The sequence below is a fragment of the Chrysemys picta genome, chromosome 10 (genome assembly GCF_011386835.1).
Source record: "Chrysemys picta bellii isolate R12L10 chromosome 10, ASM1138683v2, whole genome shotgun sequence".
Taxonomy (NCBI): domain Eukaryota; kingdom Metazoa; phylum Chordata; order Testudines; family Emydidae; genus Chrysemys; species Chrysemys picta.
Genome location: NC_088800.1, coordinates 63,028,706 through 63,045,922, shown reverse-complemented (window position 1 = coordinate 63,045,922; position 17,217 = coordinate 63,028,706). Strand labels below are relative to the sequence as shown.

At 42.9% G+C, this 17,217-nt stretch overlaps 1 protein-coding gene and 1 long non-coding RNA gene across 2 annotated transcripts in view; one reads left to right on the top strand and one right to left on the bottom strand.

Annotated features, from left to right (window-relative positions):
• The window catches only part of LOC135974050 (uncharacterized), a 37,388-nt gene extending 33,327 nt beyond the window's left edge, over nucleotides 1–4,061 (bottom strand). Inside the window, exon 1 of the long non-coding RNA XR_010591172.1 lies at nucleotides 3,924–4,061. This is a non-coding gene — a long non-coding RNA (uncharacterized LOC135974050). The remainder of the gene's footprint in view (nucleotides 1–3,923) is intronic.
• USP7 (ubiquitin specific peptidase 7) overlaps nucleotides 3,206–17,217 on the top strand; it is a 102,814-nt gene continuing 88,802 nt past the window's right edge. The window contains exon 1 of the mRNA XM_005295243.5: nucleotides 3,206–3,830. Coding sequence (XP_005295300.2) covers nucleotides 3,755–3,830 — 76 coding nt within the window. The 5' untranslated portion in view covers nucleotides 3,206–3,754. The remainder of the gene's footprint in view (nucleotides 3,831–17,217) is intronic.

Sequence of the window (17,217 nt, the reverse complement as noted above, 5' to 3'; positions counted from 1 at the left end):
CAGAACTGCTTGCACTGTTCAAATGGTGGGCATACCAGGGATTTATATAGTGGCATTATGATATTTTCTGTCTTACTATCTATCACTTTCCTAATGATTCCTAACATTTGGTTAACTTTTTTGATTATTGCTGAGTGGATGTTTTCAGAGAATTATCCACAACTCCAAAATCTGCTTCTTGGGTAATAACAGAAAAGTTAGACCCCATCATTTTATGTGTATAGTTGGGATTAAGTTTTCCAGTGTGCATTCCTTTGCATTTATCAACATTGTATTTCATCTGTGATTTTGTTGCCCAGTCAGCCAGTTTTGTGACATCTCTTTATAACTCTTTGCAATCAGCTTTGGACTTAGCTATTTTGAGTAATTTTGCATCATCTTCAAATTTTGCCACCTCACTGTTCACCTCCTTTTCCAGATCATTTATGAATATGTTGAATAGCACTGGTCCTAGTACAGATCCTCATGGGAACCCCCCTCTTTACCTCTCTCCATGGTGAAAACTAACCATTTATTCCTACCCTTTGTTTCCTATCTTTTAACCAGTTACTGATCCATAAGAGGATCTTCCCTCTTATCCCGTGACTTACTTTGTCATGGTCCTACACCAAGGGCTCTTAAGCAAAGGATTTCTGTAAGTCCACATATACTAAATCAACTAGATCACCCTTGTCCACATGCTTGCTGACTCTCTCAAAGAATTCTAATAAATTAGTGAGGCATGATTTCCCTTTACAAATGTTAACTTGATGCTTCCCCAACATATCATATTCATCTATATGTCTGATAATTCTGTTATTTACTATAGTTTCAACCAATTTGCCTGGTAGTGAAGGTAGGCTTATTGGCCTGTAATTGCCCTGATCATTTCTGGAGTCTTTTTTAAAAATCATCAATACATTCGTTATCCTCCAGTCATCAGACACAGAAGCTGATTTAAGTGATAAGTTACAGGCCACAGTTAGTAGTTTTGAAATTTCATATCTGAGTTCCTTCAGAGCTCTTGGATGAATACCATCTGGTCCTGGTAACGTATTACTGTTTAATTTATCAATTTGTTCAAAAACCACCTCTATGGAGACTTCAATCTGGGACCGTTCCTCAAATATGTCACCTAAAAAGAATGGCTCAGGTGGGGAATCTCCCTCACATTCTCTGCAGTGCAGACCACTGCAAAAAATTCATTTAGCTTCTCTGCAACTGCCTTGTCTTCCTGAAGAGCTCTTTTAGCATCTTGATCATCCAGTGGCCCCACTGATTGTTTGGCAGGCTTCCTGTTTCTGATGTACTTAAAGAAGTAGATGTACAGGGCTTGGTTGTGTAAAGTGGGGTGGGGGAAGGTGAGGATCCCTTCGCTCATTCCAAGCTATTTTATGGTTGTTGAGCTGCTTCACAGAGGCTAGTACAGCTCAATGGCTAGAGTAGTTTCTGTGGGCCCTCAGGCATCTCCTCTCTGCTCTGCAAGGAAATATATGCATAAAAGCAGTTCTTCTGGCCCCATCCTGGTCCTCACCCACAGCCCACACACCCGTCCTTCCTCTTGCTACCCCTGCAGTGCTGCTGCACAGGACAGGGCTCCATTGGTGGACAACTCACAGTCCCCTAAATCCAAAACATCACTCACAGCAAGCAAACTCCAGTTCTGCTGAGAAGGGGCCCTCCACAGCACAGATTAAGGAGTTGAATTTGCCCCCAAAAGATAGTTTAGATTCACTCATCATTTTATAAATTGGAACAATAGGTATTTGAAGTGGAACAGACCACACCCTGCCAGTACAAGATTGATAACTTCCCTACATTAGATTTTCTAGTTCTTTGGGAAACCTAGCTTTAGGTGGTTTATGTGCTTTCCTTAGGATAGACTGTAGAACTGCATCTCACCATTCCGTAGCTTTCCCTCTTTAAGACCACCAAAACAACAAGGAGTCCGGTGGCACCTTAAAGACTAACAGATTTATTTGGGCATAAGCTTTCGTGGGTAAAAAACCCACTTCTTCAGATGCATGGAGTGAAAATTACAGATGCAGGCATTATATACTGACACACAAAGAGAAGGGAGTTACCTCACAAGTGGAGAACCAGTGTTGACAGCATTGACTGATCGAATTGGTCCTGTCAACACTGGTTCTCCACTTGTGAGGTAACTCCCTTCTCTTTGTGTGTCAGTATATAATGCTTGCATCTGTGATTTTCACTCCATGCATCTGAAGAAGTGGGTTTTTTACCCACGAAAGTTTATGCCCAAATAAATCGGTTAGTCTTTAAGGTGCCATCAGACTCCTTGTTGTTTTTGTGGATACAGACTAACATGGCTACCCCGATATTTAATACCACCAATTACGCCTAGTCATACCCCCTTTTACCAGCCTCTTATGGATGTTTTTAAACACTTGGAAAACACATGGCTATTTTCAGAGTTATGTGGACAATGAACTAACCCCTTATTTCGCAGTACCCCAGAGCTGGGCTTGGCAGGAGACTTGGACAATTGCTCAGCAATCTCTCTCTCTCTCTCTCTGGAAGGTAAAGTCAAAACGGGGGAGGAGAGCCAGATTTGTTCCTATCTAGTAGAGCAGCTTTCTTGGATCGGGCCCTGTCCTCCCCCATGCCAGAGTGAGGGCCGTGTCTACCAGGGAGGTGGTTTCTCCGACAAGGGCTGGGGAGCAGAGGGGCTCCGAGCAGAGGCCTTGGGAGGGAGCCGCGTATCCCCAGGGCAATCCCAGATGAGGTCCTGCCAAGGAGGGCCTTCCATCGAGTGGCAGGACCCCTGGCACAAGCCACTGGTCTACAGGGCAAGGGGACGCCTTCGCAGAGGCCCTCGGCGGGGTCTCTCCCAAGGCAGGCCCTGGCTGGGAGAAGGGTCCCGGGCAGAGGCCAGCAGGCTGGTGGAGGGGCGGGGGCCGCTCCTGCGGGCTCTGCCGGGCAGTAGCTGTTGGGAGGAGAGGGGCCTCTCACCGGCAGGCAGGTCCCTAGCAAAGGGCTCCGCTGAGAGCAGCCTCTCCCGGGCAGAGGCCCCGGGAGAAAGCGGGCGGTGCGGCGCGTCCATCCGGATAGAGCCCCTGTAACTCCTCCCCTCCGCTCCAGCCTCCTGTGGCGGCGGCGGCCCGGCGCTGCTCCCCCTCCCCGGCTGGCTGAGCGCCGCTGCCCCCCATGCGGATGTGACATTTCACGGCGCTACCGCGGCCGCCATTTTGAGAGACACAGAGAGAGGCAGAGAGAAGCCCTGGCGCCTGCTACGCTCCCCATAGAGGCGGCGGCGGCGGCAGCAGCGGCGGAGCAGCAGCAGCGAGCCGGGCGCAGGCAGCAGGGAGGCCTGCAGGCCGGGAGCAGGGCCCCAGCCTCGAGCGAGCGGCCTCCTGGGGAGCCGGGGGCTCGCGGCGCCTCCCCGACTCTCACCGCAGTAGGGACACCCGGCGGGGGAGGGGGAAGCGCCGGGCCCTAACTCCTGATCTCCCGGCCCCCGAGGAAGCCGCCGCCCCCGGCCGGTTCCCTCCTCCCCACCCCCTTCCCCCGACCGGGTGCCGCCGCCGAGATTGGGCGAATAGCGAGCAAATACGTGCGCGTCTCGCTGCCTCCTCCGGCCGCCCGCTCCCTGCCCGCCGGAGCCCAGCCGCAGCCCCCCGAGGCTGGTGCCCAGGCCCCGCCGCTGCCCAGGCCCTGCCGCCCCTCCGCCCCCTGCCCTCCCAACACAGGCCTGCAGCCCCCTACAGGAAAGGCCCAGGCCGCCGCCGCGGAGCCACAGCCCCAGCCCGACATGAACCACCACCAGCAGCAACACCAGAAGCCCGGGGAGCAGCAGCTGAGCGAGCCCGAGGACATGGAGATGGAAGGTAAAGAGCGGCTGGAGCAGGCACCGCAGGCGGCCCTGGCTCCCCTGAAGGCGCCCGGAGACCCTGGCTCGTCCCCCTATTCCCGTAACTTACTGGCCCCCCAGAGCAGCTCCAAACTCTCTGGTTCCCAGGAATCCGCTCCAGGCTTCTTCCCTACGTAACACGCCCCCTTACCCTTCTCCGGTCCCCTCTTCTTCCCCACAACCCACCCGCCCTTACCGGAGCAACCCCAGGGCCGCTGGGAATGGAGCAGTGCTGATGGCCTGACCTGGGGCCGGGCCGGGGAGAGACCTGGGAATGGGGGCTCCCCTTGGGCGGGGCGGGGTGTTACCTGCACTACTCTAGTGAAGGGGAGAATTGGGGAAAGTTTAGGGTTTGGAAAGTATGGCTGAGAAGGCTTCAGCGTTGTGTGCCTGGGGCTGAGATACACTGGAGGGGTCAGATATTAGGGTGCGACCCTTAAACGAATATCTTAATTCAGGGAGGAGAGATTGGGGTTCATGGCTGACGTATGGCTGAGGGTGGGGACCGGGGCCTCTCGAAAAGGGGGTTCATTCTTCTGAGGGCAGGGTTTTCCTGGCTGAAGTGAAGGGTTTGATTTGGTGGGCTGCAGTGACACCCGGGCTGCTCTGGAAATGCGGTTTAATGGTGGGAGGATGATTTTGTTGGGTGAGAAGGGATGTTTAGCACTCTCACCCTGTGTGGATGGGAGCGTGTGGAGGTCCAAGGGCCCAGTGAATGGGGGGGGGGGGGCTCTCCAGTAAAACCTTGGCTGAGTTAGGACTCATCCGGTGCAGATAGTGGGGTTCGCTGTCTGCAGAGGAGGGGCTGGGGATTCGGGTGGAAAGGGGGCTGTGCTCCCGGAGGTGCGTGACCCTAAAGTGGAAGCTTTCCTCCTAGGACTAGGAGAAGGATTATTTGGGCGGGCGGGCTGGTTCAAGGAATTCAGATGTGCATGGGAGGGTAGGCGAGGGAGGGGTTCCTAGTAGCGTTGCCGCTGTGACTCCTGAATGTGCTGCTGGAGCAGGCATGGGGGCGGGTGGTCGGAAGGTTTGTTTTTTTCTCTGTTGATTATTTTCCCAGTAGGTGAGCGATGAACGGTGGGTCATGGGGCCTAGCGATGGATGGTTTTGGCTTGCTTTCTCAGGGTAGACCTTAGTACTGCCTCTCCCAGCTCAGTTTCCCCCTAGTGGATCCGGCCCCTGTATTTCTGCAGCCGCCTGCCCGCCCCCCTCTTCTATGTTGTTGACTCTGAGAGCCGCGCGGCAGGGTTTTGCCTTGCAGCCCTTCCATTGTATCTGCACACAGCCTGCCACGCGAGATGCTCGCCATTTTTAATTGGGGCACTGATCTGAGGTTTATTTACAGAAAATGCATCAGGACGGGGCCTAGCACGGGGTTCTGTGGCCATGTGTAGCTCTTACGTATTCATAGGACCCTGATCCTGCATAGTCATGCCATTGCTCAGGAGAGTGGTTTGGAGGGGAGGTTACTACATTTCCAGTCTTGCTTTTTACCCCAGACCAATACCCTTCAATGGGCCTGTTTGGGATAAAGTCAGTTGTACTTTTTATTCATCTTGGCATGTTTTTTTAATCTAAGGTATGAATCTTTTAATCTGACATGTTTCTACTGTAGGAAATGTGTAAATACCTTATCAGAAACAAATAATGAATTCCAGCCATAACTACCCTCCACTATTGTGTATTGTTTATATTAATGGATTTTTGTCTTGCTGATCAAAAATATGAATTCACCTCAGTATTGTTTAAAAAGTGTCAATCATTATGAATGAAGGTATTCAAATCAACAAGAACAGTCACCATCAAAGGCCAGTTTAGTTGTGAACTATGCAACAATTGTTTTAGCAAATTTAGCATTTTCTACAACCAATCATGGATGGGTACTATGATTAATAAAGCTATTTTACTGAAAGTTGGTCGTAATCACTGCTCACTATATTTAATGATGAGAAGGACATTCCGTGAAACCCTTCATTTTTAAAACCTAAGACTTTAGTGCACAGTATGATAGATGAAGCACATTATGTGCTATTTCAGTGACTGGCATTGTTTAAAAAGAACCCCAAAACCTGTCCCCAAATTGCCATACATGGATTAGATGTTTTTTCATTGTAACCTCAAGAGTGACATACATGAGGTGAATTGGTTTTAAAAAAATACCTGTTCACACCTATTTGTATGTATGCATAAACATAATGTCTTTTCCAGGAGAATGTGCCATAGCCTCCAGCTATCAGCCTTGCTTTCAATATTCATTTCTAGTCCTTTAGAGTATTGACAGTGCTTAATGGTTCTCTGATTTTTATGGGCTTGATCCTGTAATGCACTGAGCACTCTGTGGGGTGCTGAGCACTTTCAAATCCCATTAAAGTCAGTGAACATTAACGGTGTTCAGCACATTGCAGAGTTGAGTTCTATAAGCAGAGAGAACACAACTCTTTACAGGTAAGCCTAAGCCTCTTGGTGATCCCAACAATTTTACAGTAAGCATTCCCACTTAATTGTATGGATGTATCCCAATTCTGAAATCTCAATGCAGCAGTATTCCAGAAATCTATTCAAGCCCTCATAGGCTGATAAAATTCACACTAATGGTTCAGAATGATCATATGGACATACTAATCTGTTTGAGTTTGTTTGCACTAATGGAAATCTTAACAGAGTTTAGACTCTACCTTTTTGGAGTGTTTGATTTCCATGAGTAATTAGTTTAGATCATTTAGTCTAGACTCTTGTTCCCTTTCTACTGAAAGACATGTAATTGCTTATATGTGTTCCCTTATTTTACTGTAGAGAACTGTGTTCAACTTTCTAATGTGTGGATGTGTAGATACTTTCTTGAGGAGAGATAAATTGTCTTTGGAAATTGAGAAATTATTTAATAAAGTACAGTTTTCAAATCTGACACACTTTTATGCATGTTAAATGCCATTCTCCACTGAGAGGTCAGATTAGATTTAGGAGGTATGTGAAGAATGTATGATGGAAAACTGAATGCACATCTTGACTTTTGAATTATGTGAAGCCTGCTCACTTATTTGCTGTGAAGCTACACTGGACAGTTTCAAATGAGCAGTATTACAAACAAAACTACGTCTCTACGTAAAAGAATAAATGGACACAAATCAGAGGTCAAGAATTATAACATTCAAAAACCAATGAGAGACTACTGAAATGGAATTAATTTGCAAATTGGACACCATTAAATTAGGCTTGAATAAAGACTGGGAGTACATGGGCCATTACACAAAGTAAAACTATTTCCCAATGCTTAGTGTCGTCCCCCCCCCCCCCCCCCTCTCCAGTACTCCTGTTCTTTAAACAAAACTATTGAATCGGTGGAATTAAGTTCTGCCAGTTTGAATGTGACACTTTGTGGATACCTGTCTCTGTTTCTTTCTTTCTTTTGCTTTTGTGATCCAGTTGACTCTGTTCTCTTCCTTGAACATCTTGTAGGCCATAAAGTGTAAATATCAGAACCGGTAGACATTCAGGAAGATCAGATTGTAAAAAGAAATAATAAGAAAAGACTATTTTACATTTTAGATAGGAAAGAGGTGTAATTTAGTCAGCAAGTATAGAAGTGGCAGCAACAGGCCTTGATGAGTAAGTGTTTATGGGGCCATATGGTATGCAATCTAACCTATTTGTCATATTGAACAGAATAATGTAGTATACTTCTACCCCGATATAACGCTGTCCTCGGGAGCCAAAAAATCTTACTGCGTTATATCGAACTTGCTTTGATCTGCCGGAGTGCGCAGCCCCGCCGCCCCGGAGCACTGCTTTACCGCGTTATATTAGAATTCGCGTTATATCGGGTCGCGTTATATCGGGGTAGCGGTGTATTATGAGTTGGCTTCATTATACAGGTTCTTGATGCGTATGGTGGTTGACTTTTTTAGCCCAATTTATTGTGATGCAATACAGTTCCTTGCTGAGTTATACATTTTAAATATAGGAATTGTATGGAAAGGTAAAAAATAATGCAGTTCAGTAAATGTTGACCTTTTCTGTGTACCTATTGTAAGGACAGCAAATAGTGTTTGTGTAGTGTATGCAGCTTGGCTTGTCATTTAAAAAAAACTGTGCTTTTCAGTTGCAAGTCTCATTTGGAGTGCTGTACTAAATTCTAGGAAAGTTTTGTAAAATCATATAACAAAGGAAAATCTGGGGTCCTGATGTAACGCCTATATAACTTGCTTCCAAGGTAAATTATATTAAGATCTATGCATACACAAAGCACTTGGTGCTTATATTTAATCCATACAATGCTTTCACCACTTCCCTAAAGAGACTATTTCACAGCCTAATTGATCTAGAACAGGGGTAGGCAACCTATGGCACGTGTGCCAAAGGCGTCAGGCGAGCTGATTTTCAATGGCACTCACACTGCCCGGTTCCTGGCCACCAGTCTGGGGGGCTCTGCATTTTAATTTAATTTTAAATGAAGCTGCTTAAACATTTTAAAAACCTTATTTACTTTACATACAACAATAGTTTAGTTATATATTATAGACTTATAGAAAGAGACCTTCTAAAAACATTAAAATGTATTACTGGCACACAAAACCTTAAATTAGAGTGAATAAATGAAGACTCGGCATACCACTTCTGAAGGGTTGCCGACCCCTGATCTAGAAGGTGTTCCTGATGTAGTTTACATTTCCTTTTATTAATTTCTGCCCATTACCCCTAGTTATACCCTTGCATGTCATAGAAAGTAAATTTCTCTCTTTGGTGTTAACACCCTTTATACAATTGTAGATTATGGTACCCTCCTTAATCCTGTTTAGTCCATTCCAATTGACCATTTTTAATTTTTCCTAATATGTCAATTTCTCTAACTCTCTGGTAATTTTTTGTTGCTTTTCTCTGAACTTTTTCATATTTATCTGTTTTGAAGTGCCCAAAACTGAATCTAGTATTCCATGTGAGTTCACACCAGAGTCATTAAGGAAGAGCAGGGAGGGAAAAACGTACTGTGAAAAATTGCATCTGCATATGAAACCTAATATTGGACTTTTTGCAGTATTATACCAGCAAACTAGACATGAACTTGCAATGGGAACTATCATACATTGATTTCTACAGTATTTTATAGCAGGTTTCTTTTATAAACTGTATTTTTTATGATTTTTCTCATGGTTTAGCTTGCTTTTTTCGAAGTTATATCACTTTTTTTTTACATATCTTTCTAATGTTTACCTCCCTTTAACTTTTTTGACCTCATGAGTGTTATAAATACCTCACAATTTAATATCTACATAGATACTTAATGTAGTGTTCATTCCACAGAAAATATACTTTGTGAAATACAGATTATAATGAAAATGTCATGGATTTTTTTTTTTTTTTTGTCTGTGTGGTGGGCCTTGTCTCTGTTGAAGCCCAAGAATAATTTCTTTTGGAGTCCCACATAATGCCATTATTTTTATGGATGGAGAGGACTGGATGGAACTGTTTTTGAGGCTCGTCAGCTCTGCCCTTTAATTAATTTAAGAGTCAATTCAAGATTCCCCTCTTTTTCTGTCCTCTCCCCCACTATCTCTCGTACTACTCCCAGCTTGGTAGTGATAAACTCAGGTTATAAACTTGTTCTTCTTCTCTGAGTTTATGGACATTAAATTTAGGTTTTGAACATGGGTATCTTACATATCAAAGTGCTGTTCTCTCTCACCCCCTCTCCCCTGGCCCCTTTTGACATTTTTCTCTGAGATGGGGGATGGTTGAATGAGATGGGATATAAATGATGGAAGGGAGCAGTCTATAAAGTGAAATTAGTCTGGAGGCTTAATTGCAGTGCATCCGGTAAAGAACACAGCTTAGTCCATTGTTTCCCTCAACAGCAATATTTAGGGCCCTTCTGGAGGCAATGTAGTTGGCCCGGGAAAGGAGTATGTGTGCTATATCACTCTTAGATGACCACTTCATGCCAGCTGAGGGAAGTATATCCAAAGTCTTCTCCCAGAGGATGGATATATGACCTCAGCGTCTGGGCAGTAAAATGGGATAGAGTTGTATTCAGGAATCCTCCAGGGAAGGAAAAAGAGAAAAACTAAGACATTGTGGGATGAGAAATAAAATGTGCAAAATCTGGGGAGGCAGGTGGAAGACTAAGAGAAGTGAACAGCTTAATTTTAAAGGGTGAAGGAGGACATTTTCAAATTTCAGATTTACCTTTTCCATCCCCTCTTACCAGTTAAGTGTGTGTGGCTGCACCATATCCAGAATAGGAGTAAAATCTACTCCCTATCATTACTAGGGAACTATCCTAACATAACTGAAATCATCTGTGTAAAAGCACTGTAACCTTGTAAATATTTGAACAGAGATAGTCTTTTGAGTCTGGCTTCACTAAATCAGTTTCATAGCTACAGAAAACTTATCACAAAGTTAATCTATGTAGTGCATCCAAATTGCAGCAGTTAAACCAGTTTAGCCAGAAGTCAGTACATGTTGCATGGCATCATAGGATATTTGTAAGTGATTTGGGGTGTGTATGAGGGAAATACAGGGTTTAGAGCTTGTGACTTATCCATATTTCCTTAAATGTTTGTTACATCCGTTTTGTGGTTGCCCATTTTTAATCATTCTTTACTTTTAAGTATTGTATTCTGCATATGGATGAAGAAAATGCTGATAACTTTAAAACTCCTTTGGGTTAGAATTATTGTTACCTAATTCTGTTTAGTTGAGTATTATTATTTACATATTTGTGTAGTGCTGAAAATGTACTTGATGATTTGCAGGATGCAAAATTAATAACCCGTAGAAAACTTGTTTCTTTCAAAAATATTTGTTTTTTTCAATGTTTCAATCTGCACTAGACCTCCATTATCCTGTTACTAATACACTTCTATACTGAGGTGGGTTTGTTTTCCCGGAAGGTGGTTTGGAAGAGAGCGGGGGCAGGGCATGTTGATCAGTATGTCAAGCTATTAAATAGGTATGCTTGCTTTTAAAACTTTTTTGCTGATTACTTATGTGGCTTTATGTATTGGTGAAATTGTTTCAGTAGTTCGAATGTGTTACTAGTAGCCGGTGTATCAATAAGTAAATGTATAAAGTAGTTTCGCAAGTTGGAGTTATTGCAACACAATATACAGCTGTCGGTACATTGTTGTAATAGGCTGAGATTAAACCCTTAAGCATTGCATATAAATTCCTTTATATTAACTAATTCATATAGAAAACAAGCAATGCAACTTCAGAAGCTTTGAGGAAATTGACTGTTTCGAATGAGTTGCAAGTTTAAGGAAGAACGTTGACCGTGAAGAGAGAGACTGTCATTTTTCTATTTGAAATTGCCTTACCTATTTAGAAAGCTGTTTTGGTGAACTGGAAAAAGTTCAGCTTCAAAAGAAGTAACAAACTTTAGGACTCTGTAAACACATTGCAAAAGAATATTGAGGCCTGGAAAAGCAGTTTCTCCAATTACTTTGATCATACAGTGTCTGCAAAGGTGTTGGTTGTTTTTCAGAATATAAAAGCACTTTTAAAAATGGTCTTAATATCAAATTTCTTTTAGAGGCTGTTTTATAGGTTCTATACATAAACATAAACATATGTATGCTATGGCTGCAGATTGTACAAAACAAAATGTAAATGTTTGGGACCACCTACACACAAACTATTTCAAAACAAAACCAATTCAAGGCTAATTAGAATATGTAAGTAAATATTCTTACATTTTTATATTGGATCTGTATGTACTCAGTATAGCACAGGGGTCTCAAACTCAAATGACCATGAGGGCCACATGAGGACTAGTGCATTGGCCCGAGGGCCACATCACTGACACCCCCCCTCGCTGGCCCCGCCCCCGCTTCACCCCTTCCATGAGCCCTCTCCCCTGCCCCGTCTCTTCTCCACCTCCTCTTCCTGCGGTTTTAATAAAATATATACACTTAGTAAAGCCCCCCCCCCCCCGCACTGGGTTGCACCACCACTCCACCCCTGCTCTGCCTCTTCCAGGGGTGGTAGGTTTGTAGAAATGTTGGTGGTGCCCAGAACCTGTTCCCCCCCCCCCCAACTCCTCCCCCACCTGTCTAAGGCTCTGGGAGGGAGTTTGGGTGCTGGGTGCAGGCTGGGGTAGGGGGTGGGGGTACAGGCTCTGGGATGGAGTTTGGGGATAGGAAGGGGTGCAGGGGTGGGGGCTGTGGATGAGGGGTTTGGGGCATTGGAGAGGCTCAGGACTAGGGCAGAAGGGCAGGGGAAGGGCAGCCTACCCTGGCCCTAGTGAAGGGGGGCACTAGGACCCTGCGGCAGCAGGTGATGCCGGAAGCCCGCAGAGCGGAGCAGAGTCAGCATGAGCTGCAGACTCCTGCAGGCTGGGCCGGGGGAGAGACCCAGCCCCAAACATTAGGGAGCAGCGCGCGGGGAGCTTAGCTGCCACATATAATAACTGGGGGGGGGTGCGCAGGGAGCTTGGCGGGCTGCAGGGAAGAGCTCTGCGGGCCGCTTGTTTGAGACCCCTGGTGTAGCATATCTCAATTTGTGTATTTAATTGACTTTTGAAAGATTCACCTAATAGTTACTCTAGGCATATGTAAATTAGAAATGCAAAGATTATTAAGAGATTATTCCTCACAAATTTAATCATGGAGAATTAAACAAAAACAAAATCACACTTCATAACCTAACTGTTCTCTGACATGTAAGAAAACAGGGCTTTCAGTGTCTTTGAAAGTCTGAAATCTTGGACTCTGTCAGACTAAGGGGCAAAATGAGTTCCAGAGTGGAGGGCCCCTCACAGCGTGTTGCCAGCAGCCTCCTGTTTAAACCAGGGGACTGAGTTCAGGCACTTCAGCTGATTCCTGCTACTGGCATAAAGAGAGAAAGAGGCAGTCTTTCAAGTAGCTAGGTCCCAAACTACTTAGGAGTTTGTACATCAAAACCAACACATTGAGTTGTGCCCAGAAATAATCTTTAGAATTACTACAAAAGATATTAACATCCTATAAGAAGCAATCATTTAGTACTTGTTACAGTGATAACTAGTTTGTTTCTCTGCACTTTATTTTCTGTGATGAGTTAGTTGTAGGAGGGAGAAATGGGGGGGAAGATAAAGGTTGAAAAAGAGCAGGGTTCTCCATGACAAAACTGGATTTTTCTTGAATTAGGGGATCAAATACACTAATATAGAGTTCTTTCTGCACCTGTACACCATAGGAAACATTAAGGAGAAAAGGAAAATAGACAAGGGCTAATGTAGGGGGTCAGTGTAGACATTTCATTGATAACTGTGATTGCTGTAAAGTTACCTTTGATCTCATAATAGTGATTCTGCAAGATGTACCACAAGGATGAATTCTTTAAATGGGTGTATTTTTAAAGATTGGGACATCCCTAATCTCATTTCTATATTTTTGCATGAAGTGCCATGGGTTATCCTGGGAATTAGACAAAATGAGTCATACTGATCCCAGAGAAACTGAATCTAGTGATATAGTACACCACTTTGGTAAATATCTTTGGGAAGGGTATGGGAGGGAGTAGTCAAATCAACACAGATTCACGATAAGGATATAAAACATTTCTAACCTTTTTGGAGTCTTTTTTAACGATGTTAGACAGTAATGATCTGTGGATATAACTTTGATTTTGGTAAAGATTTTGATAAGGTCCCCTTATGAAAAATGGAAAAAGGAAAATAACAGTGGGTTTTGGGGGAAATCTGAATTTATCTGGCTGAATTTATCTGATACAAAGTTCATTAAAGTTAATGGGAATTGTACACTTGATTTAAATACGTTTTGGATCTGGCCCAAGTGTTAGGAAACAAAATCATATTGTGACTGCTCCTTGGATTAAAGAGGGCTTCATGGTGGAGTGCCCCAAAACACAAGTGCTAAGTATATTAATAATTTAGTCAATCTAGCGAGAAGGTGAGTTAAGAGGTGTTGACAGATGTTTACAGAATTATGAAAGGGAAAACTGATTCTTCCCTTTTTAAAAACTGTTCTATAATACAAGATCAATGGGTTATTCTATGAAATTAGTGGAGAGGTTGTTTGTAAAACTCACTGCTTAAAAAAAAGACTGTGGCTGAATTTTAGAAGGACTCGATAATTTTTGATACACAGTAGTATTCATAGTCTGGTCCTGTATCTTATGTCGCACTGTACACCTAGGTTATGGGACACTGACCCCTGCAAACTGTCTTTCCTGGCTGCTCTTTGCTCCAGTACAATTAGGAAAATATCCCTAGTTTTTTTTATATTCTATTGTACATTAACCCAAAATATTTCATCTTTAATCTGTTGCAGATTTTTGTACCATCGTGCATGATTGTTACAAAAGAAGGGAAGGTTTTGAGATTCTGGTGAACAGTTATTTTGTTAACCTAGGAAGGCATTCTGTTTATAGCAGCATTTGAGGACTTTGGTACTGGGGAAAGGATGTTGCGCTCTTTCCCGTTTTTGTTGGGGATAGAGGTGACTTTAAAATCTTGATAACTGGCTGGCCTGCTACAGCCCATGCTAATATCTGGCACTTCATCCAGCAACAATGAAGTAATGACTTGATATTTTTGCTAAATCGTTAGCAATAAAATAGTTAACAGCATGAGTGTTTATTCTCGGTACACTTCTGAGTTAGCCATGCTGTTGGCTTGAAATGTAGTTGAAATTTCAAAAGATAAGTTCAAAGTAGTTTCAGCTACTGCACCTGCTTTTCAATTTCCCTACCAATTTTTGTAGTTTTGTAAAACACGTTTTCCTTTTTTTAAGTTGTTGCTGTTTGGAAATCTCATATTGCCACTTGTACAAGGCAAACAGTGAAACTGGCTATATACAATGTTTTCAAATGCACAAATTATTTTCTTATTGTATAACAGAAATGGCAAGAGGTCCTGACTGAAGTAAAGAAACTAAAATGACCCCCCCCATTTCTTTGTTACTGTAATCTTAGTATCACTTGTAACATTAATATATTTCAGACACAAGTACAACTTATATTGCCAGCATCTCTTAAAAAACCCATAATCGTGAATGAGCAATTTACACCTCTCAGGTATTAATTCAGGCTGTCTGCAGACTCAGAGAGACATCACAGATTTACATTTGTTTCACATTTTGAAAGCAATCATAAGATCTAGAGGGTTTTTTAATGAAAGCTTAGATTCTGAAGCATAATTGTGCACCAAAAGAAACAATTGTATGGCAATTTAGCTGCTGCATGAGATGCTGTTTATTCATCTGCAAACTGAGATAAGAGTAGTCAGATATTGTGCTTCAAGGTGTAAGCTAACTCCCTTCAGGGATTGGGATGGATTTTTCACTTTTTATTCCATATATTGTGCAAAATATTGTATAATTGGTTAGTGACATTATAAAGTATCTTCATATTTCTGTGAAGCATCAGATAATTATGCTACCACATGTGTTGAACTGGTGTTTTATTCAAAGAATGCATTAGAGCAAAAATATTTGGCTGTTCACAATATTTTGGGGTGGGGGTGTTAGCAGCTAATGGTGCATTTTCCTCACTTTTTATTTATATCTGCTGGGAACAATTGGAATAATGATATTTCATTGTTAGTCTTCTGTTTCTCCTTGCTCAGGCCTCTCCTCTTCCCAGCTTGGTTATTGTTCCTCACTTTCATGCTTCATTCTGGCTTTCAACTTCTTGGATTTCCATCCTTGGTCCCAAAAACAAACTAGAACAATGCCTGGCTGTCTAAATCAAGGACAAATAGCAAGAATGTATATTCCCAGGCAGGAAGAAGTAACCATAAGCAGATGTTTTAAAAAACATGCTAACTGGGAATTAAAAATGGGAAAGGACAGATGAAATAATCTGTACAAAGCCGAAAACTGGAAATATTTGATGCAGAAGCTTATTCTAAAAATAAAAAAGTCAACATAGAATATTTGGTAAAATTTGTACATTTTCAAATTTACAGCTTCAATAAGTCATAAATATGAAGATATTCCTCTCACCACCACAGATGTTGCCTTTTTTACTTTTGAAAGATTGCTGTCAGATTTGAATGTCTTTTTAAACAAATTGTATATTCTGTTCATGTTTCAACCCATTTTACTCACCCAGACTCTGGAAGTTATTGGGCTTTGGTTTGCAACCCATAAGTTGGTCATGACCTCCTTATTGTTGAAGCTTAGTGGAGAGACATGGGATCAGTTATTGATAGAGACTATGTAGTTAAAAACAACAAAGAGTCCTTGTGGCACCTTACAGACTAACACATTTATTTGGGCATAAGTTTTCGTGGGCTAGAACCCACTTCATCAGATGCATGGAGTGGAAAATACAGGTGCAGATATAAATACATGAAAGGATGGGAGTTGCCTTACCAAGTGTGAGGTCAGTCTAAGGAGACAATTCAATTAATAGCAGGATACCAAGGGAGGAAAAATAACTTTTGAAGTGGTAATGAGAGTGGCCCATTACAGTCAGTTGATCTCAGGATTTTAGAGTGTCAGGGTAGATGAGATGATATCTTTTATTGCACCAACTTCTGTCAGTGAGAAACACAAGCTTTCAAGTTTACACAAAGTTCTTCTTGAGGTCTGGGAAATGTATTCAGAGTGCCACAGCTAAATACAAGGTGGAACAGATTTGTTTAGCATATGTAGTTAACACATATTTCAAAACACCATTCAGGGTAAATTGTTAACTGGTCACTTCACTTTGAGTGGTTCCTCTAAGTATGCGTTAACTACCTATGCTAAACAACCTTTTCCACTTTGTATTTAGCTATGACTTTCTGACTGTGGCTTTGTCTACACTGGAACTTCATTGGCAAAACTTTTGTCATCCAGGGGTGTTAAAAAAACACACCTCCAAACGACAAAAGTTTTACTGACAAAAAGCGCCGGGGTGAACAGCGCTTTGTCGGCAGGAGCGCTCTCCCCCCAACAAAGCTACTGCCGCTCGTGCAGGGGGGGGGGGGGAGTGAGGGTTTCTTGGCAGGATAACTGTCTCCTGCGGACAAACAGCAACTACATTGCACACCTTTTTAGCAGCTTGGCTGTAGTGGCACAGCCATGTCATTAAAAGCTGCATGATATAGACAAAGCCTATGTTTCCCAGACCTGAAGAAGAGCTCTGTGTAAGCTTGAAAGCTTGTGTCTCTCACTGATAAAAGTTGGTCCAATAAAAGATATTACTTCACCCCCCTGCTCTCATTGGTAGAGAGACTCAGTGCCTCCCTTAAGAGAGGGCAAAGTTTTGGCATTCCGCTAATAAACAGAAACCATCTCTTGAACTTGATAGTATCCCAATTTATTGCTCAGCATTGTGGGAGAGGAGATTTGGAAAGTTATTTTGAAACAGCTATAGAAATAAGTGGAACCTTAAATTTCTAGGAGCCCTTTCAGTCCTGGGTACACTACAGAAAT